This window comes from Balaenoptera borealis (assembly GCF_965194805.1).
Source record: "Balaenoptera borealis genome assembly, chromosome: 3".
NCBI lineage: Eukaryota > Metazoa > Chordata > Mammalia > Artiodactyla > Balaenopteridae > Balaenoptera > Balaenoptera borealis.
The window spans coordinates 152,670,452-152,684,472 of record NC_138866.1 but is presented as its reverse complement, the minus strand read 5'-3'; the positions used below and the strand labels follow the sequence as shown (position 1 = coordinate 152,684,472).

Below are 14,021 nucleotides of genomic sequence, written 5' to 3'. Positions count from 1 at the left end.
AGCCACACTCGGTGTTACATTTTATACATTGCTGTACATACACATACCACAGAGGCATCCCAGAATACTAGACTATTATGCATACGGTGGGAGAGTACATTGTGTCTCTATACCTATTCATACACTGTAGTGCTTATTTGTGTATATACCATGTATCTACTATGTATATGTAAATAAAAACTAAGTTAGGTACATGCAAACATACCTACTACTCAGTATTGCTGTGGAAGAGAGCCGGTCTCTCCCTTGACACACACACACAGGCACATACTCTCACGACGTACACGATCTGAGGTTAAATAACGCTCAGAGCCTATAGTCTGTCCTTTGGTCACACAGCCGGCTGCCTAGGGAAGACCTTGTGGCTTCTGTTGGCCCAGGAGGTGCCTGACAAGCCGAACCTGAGCCAGACTGGCTGGTGACAACTATTCTAGGGAAGGGGACTCTGTTTCCCTTATGGGTGACCATCACTGGGACCCCCGTCCCAGCCCTAGGCCCAAAGGAGGACATTCCTCTGAGGCCAGTGGGTTGACTCAGACCCCTGGGCTTGACCAGGGAAGACAAACCATGTCTAACTGGCACGTCCCCCTGGCTTCCTAAAGGATGGTGAGTACTGAGGGGTTTCTGTTCAAAGGTAGGTGGTGTCACTCTGCCCAATGGCTCCTCTTTTGGGGAAGAGCAGGTGTTTGGTTTGAGTTGCATCTACCTTACCTGGGAGTCACAGAGACCCAGACTGGGAGCCAGGATCTGGGGCACCCCAACTTCTACTCAGGAGCCCGCACCCCTGTGTGCCACTGGGTCTCACTGGCTACACCTGTCAAGCAGGCCTGAAGGGACCCACACACTGGGTGGTCATCAGGAGCAAATACACTGTGTGAAAGAGCTTCACAGACTCTAGAGGACTGTGCAGTGGACACAGGTACCCTCAGGTGTGAACATTCGCTGTCAGGCAGGCTTGGCAGCACTTATGTCAAACACATGATTAGGATTTTATGGGCTACTTGGACCAATCTCCAGTTTAGTGAGTTGCTTAAAGAATCATTGTCCTCTCTCTGCGGCAGACAGAATTCTAAGATAGCCCCAAGATTTCCTGCCCTGGTTTGGAAGCCCTACATAATCTCTGGGATGATGAATATGATGGGTTTTATTCCTCTTACTAGGCTATACTATACGGCATAGCTGACTTTAACATAGGGAGATTCTCTAGGTGGGCCTGACCCAATCACATGAGCCTTGGAAAATGGAGAGTTTTCTCTGGCTGGTTACAGAAGGGGAGGTCGGAGATTTGGGGCTGGAGAAGGGTTTGGTGAACCATTGTTGGCTTAAGGACGGCGGCGACCACAGGGCAAGGAAGGCAGGACCTCGTGGAGCTGAGAGCCATCCCTAGCTGACGGCTGGCAGGGAAACAGGGACGCCAGTCCTACAAGGAACTGACTCTTGCCAGTGACAGGAGTGAGCTTGGAAGCAGAGATTTCTCCAGAACCTCGAGGTAAGAGCCCAGCTTGATTGACTCCTTGATTTCAGCCCATGGGCCTCTGTGCAGAGACCACAGCCGAGCCCAGACTTCCGACCTACAAAACTGAGCAATGGGTATGGTTTCAAGCTGCTAAGTTTGTGGGTTTTTTTTTTTGGCCGCGCCACATGGCATGTGGGATTTTAGTTCCCCGACCAGGGACCGAACCCACGCCCCCTGCAATGGGAGCGTGGAGTCTTAACCACTGGACCTCCAGGGAAGTCCCTTAAGCTGCTAAGTTTGTGATCATTTGTTCTGCAGCAGTAGAGAACTAAAACACTCTAATAGATAGAATTTATTTTAAAAATTTGAGGATTAATGCCCATATAATGGAAAGCACAGACCTTATATATACAGTTTGATCCGGGTAGATAAATGCATACACCCTAATCGAGATAAAGAAAATTCCCATCACCCCAGGGAGTTCCCTCGTGCCCCTTCCCTGTCAATCCCTACCCCACAAGCAACTACTGTTTGGATTTCTATCACCACAGTTGAGTTCTGCCTGTTTTAGAATTTCATATAACAGGAATCAGGCAGCATGTACCATTTTGTGTCTGGCTCTTTTTACTCAGCCTATCAACTTTGAAATTCATCCGTTTTGTTACATATTTATATATATATATATATTTTAATAGATCTTTATTGGAGTATAATTGCTTCACAATACTGTGTTGGTTTCTGTTGTACACCAAAGTGAATCAGCCATATGCATACATATGTCCCCATATCCCCTCCCTCTTGAGCCTCCCTCCCATCAGGTTCCTTTTTATTACTGAGCGGTATTCCATCGCATGGATGTATCAAGGTTCCTTTCTACATCTGTCTGTTGATAGACACCTTGGTTATTTCTAGTTTTGGGACTAGTGTGCAAAAAGCTTCTAAGGACATTTGCATACACGATTTTTTGTAGATGTTTTTCGTTTCTCTTAGATAAATACTAAGAAGTGTAACTGCTGGGTCACAGAGTAGGTGTATGTTTCACTTTTAAAGGAAATGCCTAACAATTTTTCAAAGTGGTTGAACCACTTTATGCTCCCACCAGCATCATGTGATTTATGGTTACTCCACCCCCTCTCCAATATTTGCTACTGTCAGTCTTTTTCAATTCAGCCCTTGTAGATTCTACAGGTAGTGGTATCTCATTGTCTCTAGAAAATTTTGGTATGAATTGATTTTCGAAGTCAATGTAGTCCTGGTTATCCAGAATATATACCAAATTAGAATTCTATAATACCTCAACACTTACAAAGCCCCGTCACATAAATAATTTCATTTGGTTCTCAAAACAACCCTGCTATTGCTTCTAGTTTAGTGCTGGGAGCCTGAGGTCCAACTGCTTTCCCTGAATCTGGGTTCTCCCTGCTTGATTCCATTCTCCACAATGCCAGCAATTTCCACTCCAAATCATAGCTCTGATCATGTTACTCCCCTGGTGTAAGACCTTCGATGGCTTCCCGCTGTTCCCAGAGGAAAGCGCAAACGTCTCAGCTGGGTATTCAAGACCGTTCTGACCTGGTTCCAGTCCAATGTCCAACCTCATCGACCTTCTGACACCCAAACTTTGTCTCTTCATTTTTCTTGTAATTGTCTTTCCTAGATCACTGCCTTTATTTAAGGCTTTTTGGGGGCTGGAGGAGGGGCCGAAGTGCCCATAGCTAAACTCATTAGATATGAGGCTCCAATCTCCCCTTTCAAGTCAAATGTCACCCTATTTCCAGATCCCCCAGATTCCCCCATTTCCCTGAAGATGGAAGTATGTCTGTCTCCTATGGTGCCTTGTACTTAACACCGCCTTCGTGCACCAGAGCTATTTGTACATCTGTCTAGTGTCTTCCTGACTAGGCTGGGGTAGCCCTGGGGGAATACCTGTGTTGCATCCATCCCTGTCTGTCCAGTACCACACTCAGAGCCTGACTCTATTGATTCATAGGTGAGAACCTGGTCTCCATTAGCTAGACTGGACACTCCTTGAGGATAGGGATGGAGGTGGCTTGACCTCAGGGTCAAGGTCAGTGCTATAGCCATAATAAATGGTTTCTGGTCAGCTGGCTTGATCCAAGGCTCAAGGAAGGGCTCTGGTATCCATCTATCTATCCATCATCACCTGATGGATCCATCATCTACCCATCAACATTCATCATTGATTTATCATTCGTCCTTCACATATACTTTCAACACTCATCCATTTATCATTCATTTACCCTCCATTCATCCATCATTCACCTTCCACATATAAACTCAACATCCAACCTCTATCCATTCATTCATCCTTGCATTCTTCCCATCTACACTGCTGAGCACTTGTCTATACCTTTATAAGGCCCTGGGGATGCAAAGAATCGTACTTAGTCCTTGCCCCGAGGAGCTTACATTTTACCGGAACGTAGACACAGGAACACACCATTATACACTCAGCCTGAAAGATTTACTGCTCAAAGGGGTGAGTCTGGGTGTCCATCCCCCATCACAGTTAGCTTGGGGGCCACACCCCAGCCCATAAGCCCATCATTTCCCCAAGACCCAGGAAGACTCAATGCAGCTTGGAGTCCCCATTTTCTGTGCAGCATACACTCTCCTTTTGCTTTTCTCCCCACTTGGCCCAGTGAATCCCTCCAGAGAGGGGTACACATTGTTGGGAATGAAGGGAAGAGCAGGTCTAGAATCCCTGCATGTCCAAGCTCAGAGAGGTTTACAGAATTTCAGTTTACAGATGAGAAAGTCAAGGCCCAGAGAAAAGACAGGACTAGTCCATTCCTGCAGCATCCGGGTTAGAACCCTGGTGGTCTTAGCCTTTGGTGGCTCTAAAGCTCTGTAATCCAACCAAATTGTACTCGGTTCTCCTAGTATGAAAAAAGGAGCTCATGTGGTTGAAGGGGGCGGGAGGCTGTAACGCTGCTCCTCAGGGCCCTTGGTTCCCTGTGCACCCCAGGGAGGCACGTCCCAGAGCTCCGGGGCTCTAAGGGTGGGCCTGTCAAGATGCCCTTCTTACAGTTTCCATTCTCCCCCAATCTCCTCCTCCTCCATGCCTTCCCCTCCTGGGGTTTGAGTCTGCTCAGGACGCGGCCCTTGGGTGGGCGAGACATACCTGGCGTGAGCGATGGCTGCCACCCACTCGTCACAATCCCTGGCGTCCTCTGTCCTCAGCTCCAAGGCTTTCTGGTTCTCGTGGCTGAAGTTAACCGTGAAATAATGCTGCACCAAGAAGAAGACAGCTCCAATTACCAGGGCGATCGGCACGGAACCGGCAGCGTCTCCTGTTAACAATCTGGCTGTTTTGCAAAGCACTCATTGCCACATCTGCTAGGCAAGGATTCATTATTCGTGATCATCAGAATGCCATTCTATTTAGCGGTTTCAAACTCTCTATTAAGGCAGGCTTTGTACCATGTAACAGAACCTATGCTTAGGCTATTGTAAGAAGGAAGCAAACCCCACAAAGTCCTATTTGCCAACAAACTGCAAAAAAGCCAGTTTTAAACCATCAGGTATGCTGGGGGAAAGGCAGAGAAAACACACCAAGAGAACATCCCCTTTGGGGACTGGGTATCAATTCAGGGCAGCATGCATTTAATTCACTCCACAAAAATGTTTCAACACACTCTTCTAGGTCCTGGAGTTAGAGCAATGAACAGATGGACCCTAGCAGAGCCCACCGGAAGCCAGCTCTGTGTTGGGTGCAGGTGACCGACTTAGAGCTGGTCAAATGTGGGGCCTGCTTCCCGAGCTCCCAGGGAAACAGAGGAGCCAACGAGAGACACACATCTGTAATATCGTTCTATGAATGAATACATGTAAAGCTCTTAGAACAATGCCCGAAATCTAGTAAGCACAAGTGTTCGCCATAACGAATGCAGTGCAACGATCATTACTGTCATGGAGGTAAGAAAAAAGGGCCCAGAGAAAGCCAGCCACTGATTCAGCCCAGGGAAAGCAGAAGGCCTTCCCAGAGGATGAGGCGTTGGTTGGTCCAGGTTTTATTTCAGTTGATGGAAGAACGTGGGGGGAGCGTGGACATCGAGAGCGCACGGCGTGCTTGGGGGTAGGAGGGGCCGTGCAGTGGGGTTAGGGATGCCAGAGAGGAGGCTGGGCGGGGGGCGGGGCCTGGCTGGTGGAGCTGAGCGGCGGGATGGGGTGGAGGAGAGCAGAAAGCCCAGGTTTCTGGCTGGAGCAACTAGGTGGGTGGGGATGCCATAGACTGGGGGAGGCATGGGCAGGATAAAGGGCAGGGGTCAGGGGGTCAGGGGTGGGGGGTGGACACGCAGACCCTGTGTGCCTGTAGGCCACGCCTCTGCGGGATGCAGACAGGGGTCGGGGGTGTCAGCCTCGGGGCGGAGAGGAAAGCTGGGAGCAGACTCGGCCAGAGGGAGGGTGCACAGGCAAAGTGCTGGGGGCCCCACCTGCGGAGGCCTCCTGGGTCTGGTCCTGGAGAAACTAGGAGGAGAGAGGCAGGCAGTGAGGCGCAGAGAGGGCCCCCGAGGCCTGCCCATTCAGAAGATGCACCGCAGGCCACGGTGCGGTCAGTGGGCACTGTCCCTTGTCCCTCCGTCCCTCGGGGCCCAGGCAGCAGGGAACAGCAGCATGAGGCACGTAAACTTATTTTTAGCTTCCGCTGACATGACTGTCTTTCTGTTAATTGTCGTTCTTGGTGGCAGCCAGAAGTGTGTGTGTGTGTGTGTGTGTGTGTGTGTGTGTGTGTCTGTTTTGCAGAGTCAATGTCTCTCACTTCTTTCCTAGGAAGCAGGTAACTGGCTGTCCTCCCCCTGCGAGGGAGCAGGTGAAAGCCGGAGCTACGGGTGACCACCTAAGCACTTTCCCCATCTCTCGAGAGGTGGTGAACACGCAGATGCTTGTTTCCCGCGATCTCATTTATTCCCATATTCACCAGGTGGAATAGGTATTATTATCTGTTTACTGCAGAGGAACCTGAGGTGCAGAAAAGTCAAGCCACTTGCCTGAGCCCACATGGCTGGAAAGCAAAGGAGCCGGAATAACATACCTTCCCTGGGCACCTACCGTCCACTCAGATCTTGGAGCTCCACTGCCAGCAACCGCCTGAGGATCTCACGAGGCTGGTGGTCTAGCAGGTGAATGGGGTGTTTCTGGGGGTTCTGGGGAAATGCTATCAATATCCATCATTTCTAGGGAGGAACAGGGACCCTGGGTACCATCAGAGCTCTTGAGACAGCCTCATAACCTCAGCTGGTGCTGGATCAGAGCTCTGACAGACCCCAGGTCACCCTTGAAAGCTGAACCACCCCGGGCTTCCCCAGAGTTACAAGGATGTGCCAAGGCCAGAGGTGAGCCACTGCAGAGTGGCAGAGTGGACACCGGGCTCAAACTGGGGCCACTAGAGCTGCTGTGATGAGACCAGGACCACACCTTGGGCATTCTGCCCAACCAGAACTCCCTCAAAGCTTCTCAGAGTATGGCGGACTCACTGAGAACAATACGTGGGCCTCAGCATGACCATGGGACAAGAGCTTAGCCACGTTTGCCAAAACGATGTGACCATATGGGTTCATGTGGGTTCTGGCTGGACCCCTCTGCAGAACAGAAGCACTGTTTTGGAATCAGCCCTGGGGCACTCTAGAGCTCTCCAGTCAAGACAGAGCCACATCTGAGGCCTCCCTGGGACACTGATGGGATCAGGGCTCACACACTATATGTGATCAAGGATGTGGGATAAATTCAGAAATAAACCCAGGGGCCTCCTCCAGGAACCCACATTTCAAATGTGGAATCCTGACAGGCCCAGCTAGAGTTGCTGGAACATATCTGGAAATGCAACAGAAGCAGAAACCACCAATGGACCATCCCTGACTTCATTAAAGAAGAAGCAAGATTTGGTGAAATTACTCCTGGAGCCTCACCAGGGCTGCAGGGATGGGCCCACAACTCCACCTGGGGCCTCCACAGAGCTTCCCTACACCTGAAGTGAGAGATGGATACCTTTGACTTGGGGCTCCACCAGGAGTCCCAAGATGGATCCCGAAACCCTCTAAGCATCAAAGTCAGACCCCTAGAACGATCCCAAACTACTCCAGGAGCCCCACCAGGTTCAGGGCAGAGCCTGGGGCTTCACCTGGGCTGCTAAGTATCTCCACCAGTGGGTCTCAACCCTGACTGTACATTGGGCTCTGCTGTCACTAGTCTGGGTGTGACCTGTGCGTCCCTTGGTGATCCTAATGTGTGGTCAAGGTGGAGAGCCACTCGCTGGTCTAGACCTTCACCTGAGGCCTCAGCAGGTTAAGAGGGATTGATCCAGAAACTACACCTGTGACTACCAAACCCCTAGGAAGGGACTCAGAAATGACAAGTTGGGTTGTGCCGAGACCAGAGTCATGTTCGGGTCCTTATCTTGGCTGGAGGAAATGTTCTAGAAGCACACCTGTGGCCTCACCTGGGTTCGAGGTACTATACTTAGAACTGGGGACTCACCAAGCTGAGATCCTGGGCTTCAGCTCATGCCTGGTCCCCAGGATGCCCTCTCTCTGACCTGTATCACCTGACCGCTAACTGACTCCTGCAGCCCCACGCCTGTGTGGGGCTGGATCTATGTCCCCTCCTGCCTCAGGATGGGCCTTTGTTTCCAAAGTCCCAAGTGCCTGTATGGTAATAAACTTCTATCTAGGACAGCTAAAGCAGATCTGAGCCTCTGGGGGTTGGGGAGGTAGGCTTGTACCCTGCCTGCTTGGCCTTCCCCTTGCCTCCTGCCTGTCCCAACCGGCTGGTAGGGCTGTGGCACCTCCACAGGACGGAGAACATTGGGAAACCACTGACAGGTACGGTGACCAACCATCCCAGTTTGCCTGGGACTGAGATGTTTCCGCGGGCACAGGACTTTCAGCGCTAAGACCGAGACAGTCCCAAGCAAACCGGGATTCTTGGTCACCCTACAAAAGGTGGAGGAGGTGGAAGTCCCAACAGCCGGGTCTGGGTCTGGCTCTGCTGCTCGGAGCCAAGGATTCTGGGCAACCTCTGCATCTCCCTCTGGCCAATGGGCATGACACTAACACTTGCCTTGGTCAGCTACACACAAGTGGCCTCAGTCATGAAAAATCAAGTTCTCTCCACCTTTAACTCTCTACCTGAATGATATCTCATTTGTGAATTCAACCCATATTTTTCAGTCCCCACTATAACCCAGACACCGTCCACCTCATGGTAATCAATGACACACACGAAAGCCCACGATGCTGAATGCTTTCTGCAAGGTACGGGCACTCCACATCATCGGGTCTTAGTGTATCTCTTTCCTGCTCCTTCTAGACTGTCAAATGTGCTGCCCCCGTCCTTCCCCATCAAAACCATTATCAACTTGTAATGATTTTTTTTTCCCCACTTTTGGGACGCCGTGTGGCATGCGGGATCTTCATTCCCCGACCAGGGATGGAACCTGCGCCCCCTGCAATGGAAGCTCAGAATCTTAACCACTGGACCGTCAAGGAAGTCCTGTAATGACTTTTTACTGTCTTTCCTACCACAGCAGAGAGTCTTAATCTGGGCTGCACATTAGGGATACCTGGGAATCTAAGAAAACACGGATGCTTGAGCCCCCTTCTCGGACACATTAAAGCAGAACGTGGGAGAAGGGGAACAGGGAGAGGACACGGTTCAGGCACTGGTATTTTTCAAAGCCCCCCGGTTGGTTCCAATGTTCACCCAGTGCTGGGAACCCCTAAGAGGGCGCAATGTCTGCAGCAGAAGCACCTCTTCCCCTCCCCGCATCCCCCCATGTTCTCCTAGAGATGCACGGTCCTGGAGCCGATGCCTGCATGCAGCCAGGAGTTCCCAGTTATTTGGAAGTGACACAGACAGACCAAATGAACGAGCTGTGTGTGCTGAACTCTAAGTACAAATGACAAAGAAGGAAGTGGAAGTGTCTCAGAGAAAAGCGGAGATGGGAGACCTGGTAACTAGAGTGGGAGTTGGGGAAGGTGGGGCGGAGAGAGATGGTTCCTGGTCCAGGCCTTGGAGACCCAGACACATGTTTTCTCCTTGGGTTCCATTAATTATCACTGTAACTATTCTAAGAGTCCTCCTTAAGCAACAACCTTAAGCTGCTCTGAATGGGCTCCTGTTCCTTTCAAATAAATGATTCCTGACCAAGAATATCCCTGGAGCCTGGCACTGTTCCTCGGCCTGGGCATGGAATAGCCTTCATTTGCTGAATGGGTGACTGAATGCATTTATCACCATGGCATGGGAGCCCGGCTTATTCATTAATTAATAGCAAAAGCCACAAAGCAGGTAGCATTGAATCTGCTTCTCAGGCATGGGCGGGTGAGCTGGCTGGAAGGGTGTGGGCACTGGCTTTTCATGAACGAGGCTTATATCTCTTCAGGGAGAGGAGGCCCACTCACCTCATAAAGGCACTGAACAGTCCTGCAATGTAGGAACTTCTTCCAGAACTTATCCCATCATGGAACACTTTTGTTTTCATTTTTGGGAAGATCTATCAACATTCCAGAAAACCAGTGTTCCGGGGACTTTGGGACCCTGGAGTTGTGGCACATGCCAGGCTTTGGAGTCGCCTGGGTTTAAATTTATTATTTATTATTTAGCTTCAGTGTCTCCAGCGTGTCTCTTCACTTCTGTGGACTGGTTTTCTCTTTCACAAAAAGGGGAGGCTATTACCCATCTCACGAGGTTCTGTAAAACAGATGATGTTGTGAAAGCTCCTGGTTCATAAAAGGGCTCATGATGGTTTTTAAACTAAATGAATCATTTGCAAGGTCCAAGAGATGGGTCTAATCAACCTATCAGTGGACAATTACTAGGAAAACCACATACATGTGCATTCACATGTGTGTGTACAAATAGCGTTCCCCCTAACATTCATGTTCGTCGGAATCTGTCAAGAAGACCTTATGTGAAAATATGTGGAATCTAAAAAAAATGGTATAAATGAACCTATTTACAAAACAGAAACAGAGTCACAGATGTAGGAAACAAACTTATGGTTACAAGGGGGGACAGGTGAGGGGAAGGATAAATTGGGAGACTGGGATTGACATACACACACTACTATGTATAAAATAGATAACCAACAAGGACCTACTGTATAGCACAGGGAACTCTACCCAATACTCTGTAATGGCCTATAAGGAAAAAGAATCTAAAAAAGAGTGGATATATGTATATGTGTAACTGACCCACTTTGCTGTACACCTGAAACTAACACAGCACTGTAAATGAACTCTACTCGAACACAAATTTAAGAAAAAGACCTTCTTTGAAAATAGGGTCTTTACAGATGTAATCAAGGTAAGATGAAGTCATACCAGATTAATAAGAAGAGGCCTTAATACATAAAAAGAGGGAAATGTGGACACAGACACACAGGGGAGAAAGCCACGTGAAGAGGGAGGTAGAGACTGGAGAGGTGCATCTACAAGGCAAGGAACACCAAAGACTTCTGGCAGCCATCAGGAGCTAGAAGAGGCAAGGAAAAATTCTTCCCTCGAGACTTCAGAGGGACCATGGCCCTGCAGGCATCTTGGTTTCAGACTTCTAGCCTACGGAGCTGTGAAAGAATAAATTTCTGTTGTTTTAAACTAACCCCCCTCAAAAAAACAAAACCAAACCAATCCATATGCACATGTACACACACAGGAGGCATGGGAGAGGCTTAGAAACTGGAGTCATAGCTGTGCTAAGATCAAAGGATGATTACGAATCAGCAATTTGGGGCATTGTTTCCATAACCTTCAGGTCCTCTTTCTTTCTCATTTCTGGTATTCAATTGGTCACCAGGGTCTCTGCTCTGGATATCTCTGGAACTCTCTGCCTTCTGCCATCCTCACTGCCCTGCTTGCTTCCAGGCTTCCTCATCTCCCACCCGGGCCATTAAACTGCCCCCTCTGGTCTCCCTGCCCCTGGTCTTGCCCCCTCTGATTCATCCTGCTTGACCAGGATCCAGACCCACTGTCCTGTCTGGGCCCCTGCTCGCTGTCTCCTCCAAGAGGGAGGTGGGCTGGGGTCAGCTGCAGGATGGATGCCATCACTCTCGGTCAACCCCACCCCTTCCACTTAGTAGGTCCACTCTGGTGGCCTGGTCAGGCAGGGTCAGCTTCTCCCCCACTGGGTCCTGGCTCCTTCCTCCTGATCCATCTTTGGGGCCACAGTCCCAGCTGGCCCTGGCCTGGCAGTCCTCTCTGCCCGATGCTCCCGAAGTCCGAGTGCAGAGGGGACAGTGCCAGAGGGAACCTGAAGGGGCCTCAGGGGTGTGTGTGTGTGTGTGTGTGTGTGTGTGTGTGTAGATGCTCTGGCTGGAGTCCATCTCTCCCTCTGTAAGGGACTATCCATCCAGGCTCCCCGTCACCTGAGGTCCCTGCCCGCCTCTCACCGCTGAGATCCCAGGGGAAGGCTGTTTGCTCTCTGGCTCCCGCAGGAGAGATCCCGCTCTTGCCTGGGCCAGGCCACCCTGGGAGTGTGTTCTGCCCTCTCTCAGGGCTTCTGCAGCACCGTGCGTGGTTCTCAGCGCTGCTCCCTCCCCGCCCTGGCTGCACCAGCCTCGTGCTGGCCACACAGAGGGGCTTCACTGGGCACAGTATGTCCCAAATGGCCCTGCTCAACAGAAGTATTGGCCTCGAGCAGCCCCACTGGTGCTCCCACACCAATCCAGAAAAGACCTACCTATCCTGCCCTATGGCTGTGGCTCACCTGGTATGGCTCCACACGGGGTCTGGACACCCCACTTCATGACATTCTTCCCCCCTGCTCTGAGGGGCCTCGTTTCACCGACCTCTGCCTCTGGGTTCTCAAGTCTTGGCCTTCCCAGGGCCTGGTTACTGCACCGTGACCTCTGCTCTGACCCGGGGATGAGCTCCTGTCTCAGACCCCGGTCTCCTATGGGCTCCTAAGAGTCCCAGGGCTGAGAGCTGCTGCCGGGGACCGACCTCCTGGACACCTTATTGCTTGCTTCCTTCTACTCCCTGCCTGCCCCCTGGGGACAGGAACAGAGGTGAGAGGAGAGACAGGAATGTCAGAGCTGAAGAGCCCAGTGAAAGTCCCTCCCTCCCAGAGTCAGCCTTGAACTAGGCAGTGCTTGACCAGTGGCCTGGGGGACGGTGTCATCCTCCAAGCTTCTGCTGCTGATTGGTCTGTTTCCATGTACATTACTCCAGACCCCATGAGCCACAGCCACAGATGTCATGCCTGGCTGGTCCTGCACGAACACCTTTCAATCTGTCATCACAAGTCAATAAGCCTGCCCTTCCCCCTCCCACCAACAGCCTCTCTAGACGTTTGCTGAAAGAAGGAATGAATTTCAGTCTGGACATGTCTGCCTTTCACCTTCTGTTAGAAATGACCTATGCACAAAGGTGTTTATTAATTGCAGCTCTGTTTGTAATTAAGAAAAGACTATAAATTACCCAAATGTCCCTCGAGAGGAGGTTAGCTAAATAAACTACAGCACATGCACACAGTGGAATACTATGCAGCTGTAAAAAAAGACGAGGACAATCCATATACTTATAGAGAACTATCTCCACAATATAGTGAGAAGAACAGGTGTAGAATAGTGTTAGTAGTACGGTACCACTTGTATAATTATACAGATGTGCATATATATGGCCATAGAGCTATACATCTTTGCATATATTTGCATATATAATGTCTCTGGAAGAATGCATAAGCAACTGGTAACATCAAAATCCTTTGGAGGGGCTTCCCTGGTGGTGCAGTGGTTGAGAGTCCGCCTGCCAATGCAGGGGACATGGGTTCGAGCCCTGGTCTGGGAAGATCCCACATGCCGCGGAGCAACTGGGCCCGTGAGCCACAACTACTGAGCCTGCGCGTCTGGAGCCTGTGCTCCGCAACAAGAGAGGCCGCGATAGTGAGAGGCCCGCGCACCGCAATGAAGAGTGGCCCCCGCTCGCCGCAACTAGAGAAAGCCCTCGTGCAGAAGCGAAGACCCAACACAGCTAAAGATAATAAATTAAAAAAAAAAAAAAATCCTTTGGAGAGGGGAACTGGATTGCTGGTGTCAGCAGCAGAAAGGAGCATTGTCAGTGTACACTTCTTTGTAACTTCTGAATGTCGAGCCATGGTAATATATTACCAATTCCAAAATTTTATCTATCTATTTATTTATTTTTGGCCATGCCATGTGGCATGTGGGGATCTTAGTTCCCTGACCAGGGATCAAACCTGTGCCCCTGGCATTGAGAGCGTGGAGTTTTAAACACTGGACCTCCAAGGAAGTCCCAATTCTAAAATTTTAAAATAAAAGGCAGTGGCTGTTTGAGAGGCCCAGCCGGCCATCCACTCCCCAGGTTCTCCAACCTGCACCCTGCACTCCTGGTCACCAGGACACTCCTCTTTTGGACCCCAGCGGTGCAGCGTCCTGGAGAGTGATCTCCACCAAACATGCTTAGCCTGCCCTGAGAGCCCACAGGAGCCACTGATGGGGTGGGACCCTGTTTTTGCAGTGATTCTGCCCTGGAGATCGTCATCACTTCCCCACTGGTCCCCTTTATGAAAGCCCCTGGATATACAA

At 50.4% G+C, this 14,021-nt stretch overlaps 1 protein-coding gene across 4 annotated transcripts in view; it reads right to left on the bottom strand.

Moving 5' to 3' along the window:
• RASGRF1 (Ras protein specific guanine nucleotide releasing factor 1) overlaps positions 1-14,021 on the bottom strand; it is a 109,018-nt gene that overhangs the window by 85,903 nt on the left and 9,094 nt on the right. For all 4 annotated transcript variants that reach the window (XM_082388478.1, XM_082388479.1, XM_082388477.1 and 1 more), the window contains exon 2: positions 4,602-4,708. In XM_082388478.1, the coding sequence (XP_082244604.1) occupies positions 4,602-4,708 (107 nt within the window). The remainder of the gene's footprint in view (positions 1-4,601; positions 4,709-14,021) is intronic.